Below are 19,733 nucleotides of genomic sequence, written 5' to 3'. Positions count from 1 at the left end.
GCCCGGGAGCGGCTGAAAACCGCTCGCAAATCGTGGTACACCTCCGGGACTCCAGACAGATCTCCAGGCTCCTCCTGAAACACAGCAACAGAAGAAACCACAGGAATAGCAGAAACTAAACAATTTACATGACATGAAAGACTCCAAGACAACATGGTATTCTTGACCCAGTCAATATGAGGGTTATGTTGGACTAGCCAGGGATGTCCTAACACAATGGGAGTATACGAAGACTGAAAAATGAGAAAAGAAATAGTCTCTTGGTGGTATCCAGAGATAACTAGACTCACCGGACAGGAGACACGGTGAATCTCAGACAAAATACTATCATCTAGGGCGAAGATGGTGGTACTATTGTTCAAGTCCACTAGAGGGATGTTATGTTCCCGAGCCCATTTCTCATCAATAAAATTCCCTTCAGCCCCTGAATCGATTAGTGCGGAACATGAAACAGTAGAACCAGCCAAACGAAGAACCGCGGGCAGGATGGTGCGGGACTTGGATGGAGAGGACGTCACAGCAGTGCTCGCCAGTACTTCTCGGTCTACTGGCGAGCTCTGGCTTTTAACGGACATGAAGCGGCAAAGTGGCCAGCCGCGCCGCAGTAAAGACACAGTCTGTTGGAGATGCGACGTTGTTTCTCTTCAGCCTGGAGGCGAATGCTACCCAACTGCATGGGCTCAGGGTCTGGTCTGGAAGCAGCGGAAGTAGATGGCTCACTAGGTGTAGCGGAGATTGCTCGAACACGTCGCCGTTGCTCAAAGCACTTGTCAAGACGAATCGCCAGCTCTATCAGTTGGTCGAGCTAGTCAGGTGAACCGCGAGCATAAATCTCCTCCTTCAAATCAACATTCAGACCCTCCAGGAAACGAGCAACCAAGGCAGGCTCATTCCACTCGCATGTGGTGGACAGGGTGCGAAATTCAATGGCGAAATCGGCTGCAGTTCTTCTGCCCTGATGAATGGTGGTCAGAAGACGTGGAGCCTCGCGACCAAAAACAGACTGGTCGAAGACCTTAATCATCTCCTCCTTAAAGAGATCAAAACGACTGCAGTAGGGTGTCCCTGCTTCCCAAGCGGAGGTTCCCCACTCACGCGCACGCCCAATCAGTAACGAAATCACAAAGGCGATACGGGCGCAATCACTTGCGTAAGTCTGTGGTTGCAGGGAAAACACCACCTCACACTGAGTCAAAAAGGCTCGACACTCAGTCGACTCACCGGCATAACATGGGGGATTGTTCACACGAGGTTCTGGAGGAGAAGGGCGACTCTGAACTGCTGGTGACTCCTGGTGCACATGGAGAAGACGAGCAGATAAATCATTCACCTGTGCAACCAAACTCTCCACCGCATGTCTGGCAGCAGATAATTCCTCCTCGTGTCGACCCAGCATAGCTCCTTGAATCCTTACCGCAGAGAAAAACGATTCCTCCTCTGCTGGATCCATCCTTGGTCGGATTATTCTGTCAGAGTGCAACAAAAGGATCCAAATGCAAAAGGTAACTCAAATCAAAGTCTGTAATGGTCAACAACAAAGGAAGTCCGTAGTGGATAACACAGAACTGGAACTCAAATGATGCTCCCCAGGAAGACAGCTACACAGAGGATACTTGTCAGGAGTGGAAACGTGGAGCAGAAAGTTCACTCGAACAGAAGGTACTGGTCCTTGTAGAAAGTAGCTTGAGCAGAGTAAGCCTTGTAGAAACTCACCACAGCAGATAACAGGATACACTAAGACGAGCGCAGCTACACATGACAAGACGTGGTAAGTAACTGCTGACAGATGAGAGAGCATTACACAACGCGTAACACACACAATAATCCGACACAGAACAGAGAGAGCAAACACCAGAAGTAGACAGAGTAATCAGACAAGACTAGAAACAGGTGTCACTGCAAATCAGCTGAGGCTGATTGAGATGATCAACAGGTGATGCCAGAGTGCAAACATGTAAGTGTGTGTGTGCTGGTGTGTGAGTGAGATGAGTGTGTGAATGAGTGTGTGTAGTGAGAGAGAAACAACCCAGATCCTGACAAATATGTATAAAAAATTTATCAAATTTTTGAATAGAAGTAATTACATGAGCTGCTGATTAATTTCTTGACTTAATCACAATGAATTGTATGTATCAATATTTGATGGAAAAGACCACCAAATAAAGATAATTCATAAAGTAATTATATGTATTTTTCAGTCAGGATCACTTCCATCAAATGAATACTAACTTGAATGAATGCTTTACTGACTTGCAGACAATTGTGTGTTTGTATGTGATATAAGATCCCTGGATACATCGCACAGGTTCTGACCTATTTCAGGCAGTGTTAAGAACTCACACAGACTTGAATAAAATGTCAGAATCTAATGGCAAATTGGTAAATGCATTAATTTAGTTAAAACATTTACATGTTAAACATTTAAACGATTCATGTAATTGAATTTAATAAAAGCCCAACTAGACTCACCTCTCTGAGATTCTTATTAGTAAATGTATGCCCATATTCATTGTGAAAGCATTGAAATGTTCTCAGTTTTTGGTAGAATGACGGAGCGTCATTATTGCATTATTGTCTGTCCTTCCACCACACCATCCCCATTGAAGTTAATGCATTCATTGCATTCGTTGCATTCTCTGATGCAGCTTAATCTCTAGTGTGTAGGAGCCCTTAAATGCAGCCCTTAAAAAACTTTTAACAAAAGGTGTCTCGAGACCTCAGGTCTTTCAGAGTTGTGCTTCATCCAACTGCCTTTGAAAACAAGAATGCATCTGCTGTGTGAGGCTTTTTTACTTTTGTGCTTTCTGTACAACTGAAGATGCACTGACTGCCCCCTGCTGACTGAAAACATGTGGAAAAAAGGTGGTACTTTGTGCTTGAATTGCTCAAAGTCAGGGGACACGATTGTGGCAGGGCAGAGGGCGGGGCCAGGTCGTGATTCTACACACCCGGTCCCTTATCAGGCTAATCAAGCCTCAGAGAGGGATAAAGGCCGACTGTGGAGGATGGAACGGGAGAGAGAGATCGTTTACGGACATGTCCGTCATGTGTGTGTTTTTGTCTTTTGTTTAATTTCTCATTAAACTATTATTTATATTGTCAAGCCGGTTCTCGCCTCTTCCTTTCCATTGAACTGCATTGCAGATTAATTGTGTTCATGTTTTTAAATGTTATTTTTATGTAATTAATCGTACTGAATGAATGCGTTAAATTATCAGCCTCAAATATACACCGATCAGCCACAACATTAAAACCACCTGCCTAATATTGTGTAGGTCCCCCTCGTGCTGCCAAAACAGTCCCAAACCGCACCTCAGAATAGCATTCTGAGATTATATTCTTCTCAGCACAATTGTACAGAGTGGTTATCTGAGTTACTGTAGACTTTGTCAGTTCAAACTAGTCTGGCTATTCTCTGTGGACCTCTCTCATCAACAAGACATTACTGTCCACAGAACTGTCACATGTTTGTTAGTTTTTGGCACCATTCTGAGTAAATTCTAGAGACTGTTGTGTGTGAAAATCCTAGGAGATCAGCATTTACAGAAATACTCAAACCAGCCTGCCTGGCACCAACAATCATCTATGACAATCATCCTAATGTTCACATCTACCATCAGAATGGGGAACAAATGTGATCTGGAGCATGGCATCATTGTTGGTGCCATATATCCAAGCTATTAAGATATAGAAACCTTAGCGAAGTGAAATTATGTCCACACAGCAAACTAATAAGAAACTATGATTCTAAACACAGGTCAAGAGCTGTTGTTCCAACTACGGGTGCACTGATCTAAATCGTCCAATATTCGTCTTAAATCTGTGATCGCCGATCACGCAGGGAATCCCATATACACCGCTACTCTAATAAATTAGTGCTTGCTCAGCCCTTGAAGCATGAAAGAGTGGCCTTAGCAGTTTTTGGCAATTCAAAGCATTCACAAATTTAAACTTCAGACATTATGTAATTCACATAAATATTAAGTTATGTTTTCAAAAATGTGTAAGACTTATATGTGTATGAACAATAAGTTGCCCAGAGCTCAATATGGTAGTTATTCGGACTCGCTGAAAAAGTTTAAATTTTTTTAACATTAGTTAATGCATTATGTATCATGAACAAACAATGAACAATATATTTTTACAGCATTTATTAATCATAATGTTAAATTAATTAAAAAAATACAACTTTTGATTTAAAAAATGTATTAGTTTATGTTGTAACTAACATTAAGTTCATAAGTTCATGATTCATTATTCAGTGTTGTTAAATAATGTTAACAAATGGAACCTTTTTGTACAGTGTGGGGCATGAACATATAACTGCAGCATATAACTTGCAAAAGTGTGTATCGGAATCAGACGATCTTAAGGTTAAAAAATTTGAGATCGTATCGGCTTCAAATTTACTGATTGGTGCACCACTATTTCCAACCACACATATTTGTGATGCCGTTTGCAAATGTTTGTTGGAACTATGGTTTCAGGAAACACCAAATCGTTGAACTATGTTGTAATGATGGAACTTACGACCATAGTTGGCTAACAATGCTTTTAGGAAAGTTTCCCCAAAGCATGAATTTGATTTCTAAAATAGTTTTGCTTGCCCTCCCAATAGTTTGCATTCCTTCACAATAAATTTACCATGGTTTTACCACAGTAACAATATTTTGATCATATTATTCATAGTGAAACCATAGTAATTATTATGGTTTTACTACAAATACCAAAGTTACTATTACTGTAGTAAAACCATTTCTTTAATATTGTAGTAACCATGATAGTTTTTGGTGGAATCCATGGTTTATTATAGTAATACTGTAGTGACTGTGATTGTAGTAACCATGTTTTTTTGTGGAATCCATGGTTTACTATAGTAATACTGTAGACTGTAGTAAACAGAGTACATACAGTACATTCTGGTTGATAATCCATTTCATTGATGTGTGAGAGACAAAATATATGTTCTGTTGTAATAAACAAGCTAATGTAACGAACTGATGAATTCAGTGTCATTGAGCCTTACAAAACCTTTTTAGCCTTTCACCCAAAATCTCAGTGTCAAGATGAACTGCTTTTAGATGAACACTGAAACACTGACCACTGCTAAAAACTCTGTCAAATGTATTTTGTTCATGAGTTCACGTCATGTGATAACATTTCATCGGAATGGAAAATTAATGCTATTTTTAATGTGACCACTGACCACAATGCGTTTGTGAAGCGTTTCCGCTTTAAAAAGAAAGTGTAGCTAATTTTAGAAGTGGTTTGAACAGAGAAAGACTTGCAGATGCTACTGACATGAAAAATCAACAACCACAATCAAAGCGGAGAGTAGTTTCAGATAGCAGCACTAATGTGGGAGGAAGTGATGTCAATGTACCAACTGTCATTATAAACACAAATAATCATCTTGCATTTCCTACACAATTGTTATAACCCACCTGCCATCTCATTTACTTGATTTCTGTAGATTTCTGTAATAATGTGGATTTAAACACACACACATAGATTCTTTCTGTATTGACTCTCTTGGAACGTGTCCCCCATATGTTTACATGAAACCCATATCACTGGTTTAATAAGAAGCTCCACTGTGACAAGTTACCCCACATTGTGTGACAACATGCCGCATTATAAGGTCAAATTCTCACCATAGGTCAACATGTGTTCAATATATTGTATCTTATTTTCCTGGGCAATAATGGTGAAAATGTTCAATAGCTTCTTTGTAGCCAAGTCTTCAAGGTATGTGGTTATGCAGAAATTGACTTTCAAAAATAAACCTACCATGAGAAATATTCACTGGAGTAAAAAGTATAACAACTAGCCCAATCATTTGAAAAAGCACTATACAAATAAAACAGTGAGCTCTGAGAATACAGTGAGATCTCAAAAGATCTGGGCAAATTTGATTCTTCATGACATGAGCCTTTTAAGGCTGTTTGTTTTGCTGTATTGCACAGATAAAGTCAAGAGAAAGGGTGTTCAATAAAGCACTCACCACCACAGGGAAGATAGGTGAAGCATTGGTACTGACTCCGTTTCCTTTTGCCATTGCACACATAGAAACTGACCTGCACCGGGCCAGAGATCTGCTGATGCCGGTACGGAGGAACTTCAACAACCAGTGATGTCTAAAATAGAAGAGAATATACTCTGACTCTATACTTTAATAGACTTTAAAATAATTGTTTAGCCAGAAATGAAAAATCATATCACTCCAAACCTTTTTTACCCCCTAGGAACATTTTTGAATAATATCCTGGTCACTCTTTTCCATATTATGAAACGGGAACTGGCTCTATCAAGCTGAAGCTAAAGAATCATATTTATTGTCCATACACCTTGTGCATGATATTCAGACATTTCTGAAGTCACGCTTTGTGTACAGAACAGAGCAAACTTTAAAGGATTAGTTTACCCCAAAATAAAAATTCTGTCATTATTTATTCTGTATGACTTTCCTTCTATGTGGAACACAACAGGAAAAATTATAATGACTATCTTGGTCCATTTTTTTAATACAATGGCAGTTGATAAGAACTCGAATCTGTATTAGTGGCCTGGTAGCATGCTTAGCATTGCTTATTTTTCTATTTTTAGCATTTTAATCTTTAATCTCTGCCCTTTTACCACATGCATTTTTTTTCTGCCTTTATACTTTTATCGCATTTAAACTGCATGCATTGTTTTCTCCTCTGCATTTTTACCCCCACTGATCAAGAACCAACACAACAACAACAACAACAAACAACTGCATTAGGGATTCACATTGATCTCAAACCCCTGCTGCTCAGGAACCACCACCACAACAACAAATAATTGTGGTAAGTCATGGCATCAGCACATGTTTTTGCTACTTGCACTGCATGCCACATGTTTATGATAGCTTCATCCTTCAGCAGTGAGGGATACATATTTGATAAATGTAAGGAATTAATAAGGCTGATGGAGAAGTTTAATGAGTTAGAGAAAAGCATCTAAATGCTAGTGGATGCCAGTGACACACTTCGGTTCTGGCTGTAGAGCACCTGCAGCAAGACATCTGGTTCCCTGGGGCATCTATGCATGCGCCCCACCGAGAGTGAGAACTTCATTATAGCGACCACGAGGAGGTTAACCAAATGTGACTCTACCCACCCTAGCAACTGGGCCAATTGGTTGCTTAGGAAGCCTGACTGGAGTCACTCAACACACCCTGGATTCGAACTTGCGAGCTACCCAGGCCCCTAAGGAGCCAATTGTTGAATTGGCTCCTTAGGGAGCCAATTGTTGAAAGAGCCATAGCACAAACTAATAATTTACTATTTTCAAAAACAAGGTTTTTCAATAAAATAAAATGTTTATATTGCCCATAGACTACTCAAAAACAGAAAAACAAACAAATATGCAAAAATTAATAGGTAACGTTGCAATATGGAATTGAGTATTTGTGCGGGTCTCCATAAAATTACTTCATTTTACAATTGTTCATGAAAAATGTAACTTCCCATTTTGGCTGGGCGATATGTAAAAAATATGTTAATGATAATCGCCTTTTTATTCACTATATCCGATTATATGGTCAACCCCCCTGCCAAGGATTGGTGAATATTTTTGCTTTATTGATTTTGCTATAAAAATTTTAATCATTTATTGAAACACAAAAAACTTAAACAAAAGACATTTCTAAATTCAAACTGCACTTTAAACGAAATGAAAAAAGTGTTTAAAGAAGTGATTAAAAAATCTTATATATAACCACCTCCCCAAATCCAAACATTTACCATCTCCAACGGAGATTTGCTAGATTTGCTATCACGCAAGCTTACGTCAATGACACCAGGTGAAAAATTACTAATAGCCTACAAATTAAGAAATAAAGACAGTTATAAATGTAAAGATAATTACAATAATCATCAATAAAGCCTAATAAATTCCCTTGTGTTCCCAAAAAATGCTGCCAAATATGTTCTTATTGAATGTGTTTGTATTGCGTTTGTTATTACAGTCAATGCTGCCTAAAGAAGCCAGTCTGTTCAGCGTCAATGCTGCCTTAGTTTGAAAATCAAACAAAATTTTAGATTCAAGGTGAACGTGTCTTGTATTACCTGTATAAATTACTGATTCTGCAGAGTTGAGTTCACAATGCGTAACAGCGAACTGCTCCATGGAAATAAAGCAAACTAAACTCACAGCACCTCACGAGATGATAGGAGATCATTTGCAGCATTCTCATTGACTACATTATTCTTGCAAACAGTTTTCAGTAGAATGAAATAGAGAAAAAGGAGTGATAACTCTTTACATGCGCTTGTTCCACGAGACAGGGTCCCATTGCATGCTCCTGAACAAACAGCGAATCAGACACCATTGACGTCTTTTCTATTGTCTGTTCTTAAAAATATAATTAAGGGTGCTTCTTCAAACGTGTCTTTGTGACTAACAGCATTTCTTGTCATGTGTCACTCCAAGACGTCTTACAGGTCACCCACATGTTGCGGGTAGTTCAGCAAAATTACTCGAACATGAAATACTTGCATTTGTACGAGGATCTCGCAAACTGCTGCTAGCTGCCTTGAGAGCTGACATAGAGACTGTATCACCTATATATCATAGAGACTGTGTCTGTTCCCAAAACTATTAAAAACAAAACCCTCACTAAGTCATTTTGAAGAAATGTAATTGATGTCAAACTTGAAAATAACCAAAAAATGTAAGATAAACATTATATAAAGTTAGAGGTACTAAACATTAGATTACTTTCATCTAAAGCACTAATTGTAAATTAAATGATTACAGATCATATTTTGGATTAGCTCTGTTTGACTGAAACCTGGCTTAAATTGGATGAATATTTTAATTTAAATGAGTCTACACCCGCAGGTTAATGTTATAAATATGAGCCTCACCTGAAGGGTCAAGGAGGAGGTGTAGCTACAGTTTACTGTGATATTTTTGGTGTTACTCACAGGTCAGGATATACGTATAATTCTTTGGAAGTGATAATGCTTAATGTGACATTGGCAGATATAAATAAAAATAAAAAAAGGTTTTCAGATTTAGTAGTTACTGTGGATACAGATTTAATTGTTGGTGACTTCAACATTCACTTAGATAATTGAAATTATACACTGGTATTAGCATTTAAATATAAATGACAAACGATGTGACAGGACAAACTCATCACCATAATCACAAGCTAGATTTAATTCTGTCATATGGAGTTCATGTTGATAATAAAACAATACTGCAGCAGAGCGATGATATCTCAGATCATTACCTTGTAGCTTGTATGCTGCACCTAGCTACGGTCACTCAATCTACGCTGCATTATCGATCAGATAAAACAATTATTTTGAACACTAAAGATTGCTTCACTAAAAATCTACCAGAGTTTCTCAAATACAGTCTTTTCTAGCACTCTTGATAGTGTCTCTTCGAATAAAGAAAATTAAAGAGAAACACCCCGTACAATGGTACAATGATCAGACTCATGTTCTCAAGATAACAGCTTGGAAAATGATGCGCAAGTGGAAGATTACAAAATCAAGCAGATGTTTCATTGCAGCTAAGTAGTAATAAAATTGAAATCACCAGAAACAAAACTGGAATTATGCAACCACCTGCCATTGCACCTATGAACATATGAGACAGTGTCTCATATGATCCCCTATGAGCAACATCAGTCCTTAGATGTCATAGGTTAGGAAGTGCTAGCCATATGATCAACATCATTTATGTTAGACCCAATACTGACCAAACTCCTAAAAGAGGTGTTTCCTGTAATCACAGAACCTCTTCTTAATATTATTAACACCTTGCTATCTTTAAGAAATGTCCCAAGAAACTTTAAGCTGGCAATTATCAAAACGATTATCAAGAAACCACAGCATGATCCTGGAGAGTTGGCTAATTATAGACCGATCTCGAATCTCCCATTTATGTTGAAAATACTAGAAAACGTAGTGTCCTCCATACTATGTAATTTTTTTTATTTTTTTTTTTTACAGAGAATTGGTATATATGAAGACTTTTAGTCAGGATTTAGGCCCCATCATAGTACAAAGACTGCACTTGTCAGAGTTACAAATCTTTTCATCTGATTTTGGCTGCATTTTTCTTCTAGTGCTTTTTGATCTTAGTGTTGCCTTCAACACTAGACACTTGTATATGCTGTACATAAATGTATAAAAGTTAGTTTTCACTGTCATTTGGACGATACCCAATTATATAATTATTCAACGCCTTATGAGTGAATCGTGATATCATTGATAGGATAGCTAGAAACTTCCTACTAAATTCCGACAAATGTACTAATCGTCAGACCAAAAAACCCCTCTAAAAATAAGGTGCTAAAATATTGTGTAATTTGACTCTAGATAGATTTTAAATCATCTTCTACAGTAAAGAACTTAGGTCTTATATTTGAAAGTAATCTGTCCTTTGAAAATCAAATTTCCAATGTTTGAAGAACAGCATTCTTCCACTTTCTGAAATATTGCTAAGTTACGACAGCTGCTCTCTGTTTCTGATGCCGAAAAACTAATTAATGCATTCATGACCTCAATACTAGATTATTGTACTGAATTACTGGGAGGATGTCCTAAAGGTTCAATAAATACATTTCAATTGGTTCAAAATTTAACAGCTAGAGTTCTGACAAGATCCAATAAATATGATCATAATAGCCCCATTTTATCGCCGCTACACTGGCTACCTGTTAATTTTCGTATTCATTTTAAAATTCTGTTAATTACTTTAAAGCTTGGAGTGGTCTAGCCCCACAGTACTTAAACAACCTTCTATCATGCTACATTCCATCACATTCACAATGATATCTAAATTATGGGCTGTTAATAATAATAAATAAAATCCACAAAAGGAGGGATAACCTTGACTTTCTTGGTTTCTAAATTGTGGAATAGTCTTCCTTGCAAAGTTCAGGACTCAGACACACTCTCTCAGTTTACAGTTAGTCTAGACTAAAGAATTTCCCATTCAGCTAGGCATACACCTAATTTATCCATCTACTCGTAGTTATGCTGCATTAGTCAGTCTTGCCAGATCTGCAAATACTTCTCATATTATATAACTGTTTTAAAGTGAATGGCATCTATGCCAATATTATTCTATTTGTGTTTCTGTTTTAACCTCAGGATGCATGTCGAACAGAGATGCACCTCAATGATCTCAGCCTGCATCACCTTGGTCAAAAGATGGACTACACTCTCTTAAAATGTAATGCATAGACAAGCAATTAATTGCCAACTAATGCCTTCATCAACCAAACATGTTCAAAGACTTTTAATCATTAATCTTACAATTCATACATACATACAATTTTGTTTAAACATTGTCCACAAACATTTACTTAGTTTAGTAATTTAAACCATTACTCAAATAACTAATATTGGATTTATATCCATGCTGTTTAACCTGGTCTCTCCCAAGATAATTTTTCTCCATTAACCAACATCTTATGGAGTTTTGTGTTCCTTGCCGTGGTCAACTTTAGCTTGCTCACATGGGTCTATATACAAATATAATTAACTTTTTTTTGTGTTTCTAAAACATTACTGCTTTTTTCCTGTTATATAATAATTTTCTGTAAAGTCACTTTGAAAGGATTTGTGTTGTGAAAAGCGCTATACAAATAAAATGACTTGTTTTGACTTGACTCACTTTAAATTAACAAAGAACAAATAGTCTCATAAAAGTAGTCCATACGTCATTTTCCAAGTCTTCTTAAGGCCTAGGTTGAGCATCCATGAATGCAATGAGAGAGGTTTCATTTATTGTGGCTTGAAAGTTCAAGTGAGAACTTGCTAAAAACTTGTTATTTTTAGTCTGAGCACACGTGCCACTGTGAACAAGCTTTTGGAATGCCACATAGACCCTGAGAGTGGTTCAGTGGTGACTCAGAGAGAAGTAGAGGAGACATTGCGCTGTCTGTTGGGAGGCAAAGAGGTCCACTTCTGCTCTTAGAAAATCTCAACCAGATTTGTTCCTCTAACTCAGGGTGGAGTTTCCACTCCCCAGTTGGTATTTTCTGTCTGGACAGTAAATCTGTTCCCATTCAGGCATCCAGGGATACAAGCTGCTCTGATTAATAGGAGCTTGCCCTGGGCCCAAAGGAGAATCTGCCGTGCCAGTCTGTTCAGCTGGTGTGAACGTACACCTCCTTGATGGTTTATTTAAGAGACTACCACTGTGTTGTCCACCCGCACCAAGACATGGCAGCCTCTGGAGGAAGTATTTCAGAGCCAGAAATACGGCCATCAACTTGAGACAGTTAATGTGACAATCGAGCTGACGACCCTCCCATTCCCCTTGAGCTGGACGACCACTTAAGACCGCTACCCAGCCCGTCAGGGAGGCATCTGTTGTTAGCAACCTGCAATGGCAAGACGCACCTAGAGTGGGACCAAAAATGAGGAACCGTGGTCTGAACCACATAGAAAGGGTACGTAGCCCGCGGCGCGTTACCCTTATCAGCCTAGGGGATTGGCCCTTGGATGAAATCCCCAGGCTTTGAGCCACAACTGAAATGGTCTCATGTGCAAAAAGACCCAAAGGGATCACCGAGGACGTAGTTGCCATGAGACCTAGTAGTCATTGATACTGATGAACAGTACAACCTTGGCCTAGCCTGACTTTGCTCAGGGTGTTCTGAATGGACTCGATTAGAGCGGGAGACAATTGTGCCCGCATTGTGATCGAATTCCATACGATCCCCAGATAGGTAGTTTTCTGAGTGGGAGAGAGGACGCTTTTCTTGGCTAAGAGCCTCAACCCCAGAGAAACCAGATGAGCTAAGACGATATCCCTGAGCTGTAATGCCAGTTCTTGTGACTGTGCTAGTATCAGCTAGTCGTCTATGTAATTCAGAATGTGGATGCCCCGGAGTCGCAAAGGAGCCAGTGCTGCATCCACGCGTTCCGTGAATGTGCGGGGTGATAAGGCTAGACCGAATGGAAGAACCCGATATTGGAAAGCTTCGCCCCCAAAACAAACCTCAGGAAATTCCTGTGTTGTGGCAGACTTTCTATATGAAAGTACACGTCCATGAGCTCGATCATGACCAACTAATCGTGATGTTTGATTTGAGACACGACTGTCTTGATGGTTAGCATCTTGAACTTGAACACCCTCAGAGCGTTCCAAGCCTCGAAGGTCAAAGATCGGACGCAACCCCCCCATCCTTTTGTGAATCAGGAAGTATCTGCTGTTGTAACCTGACTCTCTCTCTGGAAGGGGATCATGTTCTACGGCCCCTTTAACCAAGATATTTTGCAGTTATTTCCACAGTAAACATGCTTGCTCCGGTTTCACGGTAGTGGGAACCACGCTGCTGAAATGCGGAGGATGGCGAACTAATTAAATTCTGTAGCCTTTTTCTACTGGTCTTAGGAACCACATAGAACCACAGTAGTTTCCACCCTGCCAGGTTCTCTGAGATGGGTATCGATTCTGACACTTCCTGTTGAGGGGATGTCAAGTGTCCCGTGTTCTGGACTAAGGCAGGAAGCAACGGAACACCCAACATTTAGCTGGAAACCACTAACTGGGGGTATCGGGAGGATACAGGTGGATGTTTCACGTGACCCGTCCCAAGGGGGGGCTACCCCCACAAGGCTGGGTGTAAAACCATCAGGTTTTTTTTTTCCTTTTATAAAATAAATGCCCTGAGGTGTTGCTTTAGGGGCTGCTGAGAGCGACGGACCTGGCCAATGGTGCGGGCCGTCTGCTTGGTCGTGCAGAGAGACAGATCCGTGGCTTGACAAAGCTCAGAGAAAGCCTCTTCTTCGACCATGGTGCCCGCACTCAGGTCCTTCAACAGATTAGCCTAGTGCGCCTGTAATTCTGCCATAGTGTGCAGGGCAGCACCAGCCTAACCTGTTGCCCAATAAGCCTTCCCCACAAGCGTGGAGGTGGTCCTGTACAGCTTTGTGGGGAGAGTGGGTCTCTTTAGCGATGATGCCGAACCAGGCGAGAGATAAACTGCAAGTGTCTCTTCTACCGGCAGCATCACCAAATTCCCCCCGAGCCTCAGCACCCATGTCAACGTCGAGGGCACGAAGACACAGGAAGTATAAGGATTCCTCCATGAATGAGAATGCTCGTTATGGAGGTCATAGAAGAAAGGAAGGGACTGATATAGCATTCCCTTACCATTTTTTATTTATTTATTTCATTTTTTAAATGTATTTATTTTTGGCCACCAGACAGAAATCTGTCTTTTAGTTTGGGGGGGTCTCTTGTTCGCGTGGCCAGTCTAACTATAGTCTGGCCACAGACCGAGTAACCATCTCGAGTAATTCCTCAGCTGCTTTATTATTGTGCGTGGAATGTACAGAGGCACGCTTCAGGTTTACGAGAAGGATCAGCTGGATCTGGGGAGAGAGCGAGCGATAGGGACGCATCCGTCTCTCGCACCTCAGCCAGATCTATGTGAGAGCCCCACGATGAAAGAGTGGGCGCTGGCTCTTGGAAGTAAGCGAGACGAGTGTGAAGCATTTTGACTGTAAACAGATCGCAATGCCTGCACCCGATGCAAGAGCAGCATGCTCTTCCCCCAAACACACAAAACAAAACTGGTGTGTGTGTCCATTTCAGCCATAGTGTGTAAACTGTTTGCTTTGTTTATCAGTCTTTCTTTTTCTTCTTTTGTTTTTTTTTTAAAGAAAAGAGAAAGAGAAAGGTTTCTGGGCTCTGCCTAACAATTCTATCTCCTAACAGAGGAAAGATTAAAGTTTCTGACAGGCTCATGAAACACACACACACAGAGTGATCTGAAGACAAAAGATATGATGATGCACCTGTGACGCATCTATTTATAGCCCTGCTACAGGTGCATCCAATGATGTCACCGGCAGAGGCTATAAATGCCGGTCAACGTTCATTGACGTGTTGCACACATATTCACAACTGGTCATACCTAAAGTTGTTCCCAAAGCACTAACTCAGTATCATAAATGTAGCTTTTTGAAAGGGAAACAGTATTTAATAAAATAAAAAGTACTGAATAACAGGGTAAACACAGGAACAAAAGAAACAACCATGATAGGAAAAACACACAAACGAGCAAAACATCTATGAAGGGAACGGGTCAATAACCAGGATGTCAAAACAACTGACAAGGACTGAATAGAAATCAGGTCATTATATACAAAAGACTAACGAGTTAATGAAACGCAGGTGAGGAACAATGAGAACAGTTGAAGGTGATCAGAGCAGGGAATTATGGGAAGTGTAGTCCAGGGGAACAGATGACAGGGGAAAAACACAAGGCAAACAACAGTGAATCATTAAAGAACCCCCCCTCTAATGGGTGGCTCCTGAAGCCCAAGGAAGGCTGGTCAGGGAGGCAGGGCCAAGATGGAGCTGAAGACCAAGAATACCAGAGTAGAACAGGTGGAAGGCCAGGAGACCAGAGCAGATCGGGTGTACGGCCGAGAGACCGGGGAGACAAGTGCAGATCAGGTGGACGGCCGAGAGACCAGGGAGACCAGTGCAGATCAGGCGGACAGCCATGAGACCAGGGAGATCAGAGCAGATTGGGTGGAAGGCCGAGAGACCAAGGAGACCAGAGCAGATCAGGTGGATGGCCTGAAGACCCAGGAGAACAGAGTATATCAGGCGGACGACTAGGAGACCTAGAAGGCCAGGAAACCACCTGAGGGTAGGGACTGGATCAGGAGGCCTGGTTGGTGGCCAGAGGGCTGAAACAGGGTCAGGAGGCCTGGGTGGCAACCACAGGGTTGAGATAGGGTCAGGAGGCCTGGGATGTGGCCACAGATTAGAGACTGGAGGACGTGGAAGGCGGAGCTGTAGTAGGCCTGGGGGGCGAAGCCGTGGCAGGCTCGAGGGGCTAAGCAGAAGAAAGCAGAACCATGGGAGGCTCAAGGGGCAAAGCTGTAGAAGGCAGAGCCGTGACAAGCTCAAGGGGTGAAGCCGTAGACGGTGGAGCTGTGGCAGGCTCGAGGTGTGAAGCCGTAGAAGGCAGAAGCATGGCGGGCTCGAGACAAAGAGTACTGGATGACTGGGAAATGACCTCCATGGTTGCGAAGATGGGAAGAGACTCGGGAACAACCTCTGCGGTCGTGAACACAGGCAGAGACTCGGGAACCACCTTTGTGGTTGTTAACACTGGCTGAGACTAGGAAATGACCGCTGTGGTTATGTACATGGGATGAGACTCAGAAACAACCTCAGTTGTCCTGTACATGGGAAGAGACTCGGAGACGACCTCTGTGGTAGTAAACATGGGTTGAGACTTGGAGTAGTGGTGGCTCAGTGGTTGAGGCTCAGGGTTACTGACCAGAAGGTTGGGGGTTCAAGCCCCAGCACCACCAAGATGCCACTGTTGGGCCCTTGAGCAAGGCCCTTAACTCCAGGTTGCTCCGGGGGGATTGTCCCTGTAATAAGTGCACTGTAAGTTGCTTTGGATAAAAGCGTCTGCCAAATGCATAAATGTAAATGGAAACGACGTCTGTGGTCATGTACATGGAGGCTGGCAACACTGGCTCTGGGACGGATGAGGCTGTCTGATTCGGTAGATGGATTTCAGGGTATCATCATCATCAAAACCAGTGTGGACGGCAACAGTGGAGAAGAAATGGGAGAACTCTCTTATTGATAGGTCTGCCTGGCTCAGCTGTACGAAGTACACCGCTAGATCCATTTTGCGGTCAGTTGTTCTGTTTAAGATTAATGGGGTAAACACAGGAACAAAAGAAACAACCACAATGGGAAAAACATTGAAACGAGCAAAACATCTATGAAGGGAATGGGTCAATAAACAGGAGGTCAAAACACTTAACTGACAAGGACTGAACAGAAATCAGGTTATTATATACAAAAAGAAGAACGGCTTAATGAAACACATGTGAGGAACAATGGGGAACAGTTCGAGGTGATCAGAGCAGGGAATTATGGGAAGTGTAGTCCGGGGGAACAGATGACAGGGGAGAAACACAAGGCAAACAACAGTGAATCAAGAACTATAGAGCTGTTCATGTTTTCGTCCAAAACCCCAGAAGAGAATTCGACATAGGTTCCCTTTTGATTTCCTATGGGTTTTTATAATGGCAGTTTTGGATTTTAAATATATAAGGTCTGTGGTAAACATTATTATAAGATACATGGACATTTTGTGAAAGTATGTGACAGGGCAGAGGGCAGGGCCGGTTCGTGATTATACACACTCGGTTCCTTATCAGGCTAATTAAGCCTCCGTTAGGGATAAAGGCCGATTGCGGACGGTGGTGCGACGAGAGAGAGATCATTTACAGACATGTCCGTCGTGTGTGCAAAGCAGTTCAATGGAAAGGAGGAGGCGAGAACCGGCCTGGCAAGCTAAACAATATTTTAATGATTAACTTAAACAAAAGACAAACACACACACATGACGGACATGTCCGTAAACGATCTCTCTCTCGTCACACCACTTTATCCCTCTCGGAGGCTTAATTAGCCTGATAAGGGACCGGGTGTGTATAATCACGACCCGGCCCCGCCCTCCGCCCTGTCACAAAGTACTTTTTAAAAAATACACTACAGCTTAAAAAATCATATTTGAGGTATGACTGTGAAATTTATGTTGAAGAACAAAAAAATCCACGTATCGTTAAGTAACGTTTAACACAAACCTTATTTTACTCAAAGTAAAAACCCCATTATAATAACCCATAGGAGAATCCGAGGGAAACCTTGGCGAATTAACCTTTTGTGTTGGCCTATGAATTGACATCTGACTAAACAGCTCTCTCTAAACTGAAGCTTTTAGACGGATCGGGTATCGGTCCACCAAGCTCGATCCAAATCCGATACTGTGTGTTAGTCATGTTCATTACTGTCAAGCTTAAAAAAAACGACATAAAAGAACCATTAAAACACCATTAAATTAGTTCATATGACTCATGCATTTTAGGGGGCTTTCACACTAGCACTTTTGGTGCGCAACCGGGTTCGAATGACGTCAGAGTTCGGTTCGTTTGGATGGTGTGAACGCTGTCTTCCGAACTCGGGTGCGCACCTGCGAACTGTACTCGGGTCCGCTTAAAAAGGTGGTCTGGGGTACGGTTCATGTGAACTCCAGTACGGTTCGCTGCTGATATTAACGCAATCGAACCAAACCGCGGAAGTGAACCGCTATTGATGACGTATAATGTGGTCGTCAGTCTCACAGCGCACCTACTGTCCATGATTAGTGTTCACCACTGCATTGCAGAGCATGTATAAAGCATAATAAAGTGCTTGACAGATGAATGTGCCTTACCTTGACGAAAAGCGGGATTAACGCACACGCACTGCAAGCAGAGAGATGATTTCTGCTTGCCTTCGCAAAAATTGTCTTCGGCGGACAGCCCGCTGTCTTTTGAACGATTTCAGTATTTTTGCGGCAGACAGACGCAAGTGTGTTTCTGTATCTTGATGTTGAAAACACAACCAAAGGTTAAAAAAAAGAAGAACAAATGTGAACCGAGCAAGTCTATTCATTTTGACGCCTTTTCATTTCGCGGTTATCAAGCAACACGATTACGCACCAGCTGCAGCTGCAGCTTGATGATGCAAGCGTACTGCGGTTCGGATACAAATATATAATGTGAACACAGTCCATCGGGGGCAGGGGGGAGGGGGGAGCAATCGAACTCGGGTTCGGAACAGGCAATCGAACCACGTGTGAAAGCCCCCTTATTCAAAGCCACCTGACGATGTGCAATAGCTCTGTGAATCACAAAAGGCTGTGTTTAATAATTAAATATATAAAATGCACATGCAGCTCCAGTGTGTCAGTGAATGGTGCTGTTCTGTTAACACACACACTTGCGGCTTCACGTGGTGCACATATATTTAAGCGCAACTCACGAATCTCAGATGTAGATACTCAAAAGTTTGGTTCACTTATAATATGTATTTAGAATGGCACTGGAGGTGTTTTTTTATTTTTTTATTTTTTACCAGAATTTAAATGTGAAGTGAATTAAACTACTGTGAACTTGCCTACAAACAAACAGAAACATACAGGACTTCCTGGAGAGTTCAGAATGTCAAAATAAAAGCGTGAAGGTTTAAAAGTTAAAGGTGCACGATTGAGATATATTACTATTATAATATATTATTAATAGCAATTGTTTACAATTTATAATAATATTTAAGTTGAATGGGTTCCAAAAAAATACTGTGTGAATGAAAAGTGAGCTGATATCTTACAACTAAATTGAACACAAAAAGAGATTTGAATCCTTTAATGTCCAGATACAAGTTAAAAACATTTATCAAAAAAAATAAAAAACCTTTTCTTCTCTACTGATTACATATACTGGAATTACTATTAAAGAGTACACCCAATTAGTTCCACACAATAATGTAAATATATTCTAAACTGATTATGCAAAACAACAATACTGGTATCGGATCAGAATCAGTATTGGCCAATACTGAAATTTCCAATATTGGAATCGGATCGGAAGAGAAAAAGTGGTATTGGTGCATCCCTACTCCGATTTACTAATACCAGGTTTCCCTATGCTGAAGCTCTGAAATGGACAAAAAAGTTGTATGGACTACATTAATGGAGCATACATTTGACACCATTGACGCAAATGGCATTTGTATCACATGACCAAACGTCATTAATGTCAATGCTGCCACATACAGCTTCATAATCTTAAATTTCAACTGAAATTTTGTGCATTTCTTTATATTTCTTAAAGACTTACATTTCTATCTGTTCCTCACACAAA

General features: G+C 40.9%; 1 protein-coding gene across 2 annotated transcripts in view; it reads right to left on the bottom strand.

The window, feature by feature from the left end:
- The window catches only part of LOC127657562 (nuclear factor of activated T-cells, cytoplasmic 1-like), a 116,314-nt gene that overhangs the window by 40,550 nt on the left and 56,031 nt on the right, over positions 1–19,733 (bottom strand). For both annotated transcript variants that reach the window (XM_052146419.1, XM_052146420.1), the window contains exon 8: positions 6,005–6,137. In XM_052146419.1, the coding sequence (XP_052002379.1) occupies positions 6,005–6,137 (133 nt within the window). The remainder of the gene's footprint in view (positions 1–6,004; positions 6,138–19,733) is intronic.

The sequence above is a fragment of the Xyrauchen texanus genome, chromosome 17, assembly GCF_025860055.1.
Source record: "Xyrauchen texanus isolate HMW12.3.18 chromosome 17, RBS_HiC_50CHRs, whole genome shotgun sequence".
In the NCBI taxonomy this organism is placed as follows: Eukaryota; Metazoa; Chordata; class Actinopteri; order Cypriniformes; family Catostomidae; genus Xyrauchen; species Xyrauchen texanus.
This window is presented reverse-complemented; position numbering and strand designations above follow the sequence as displayed.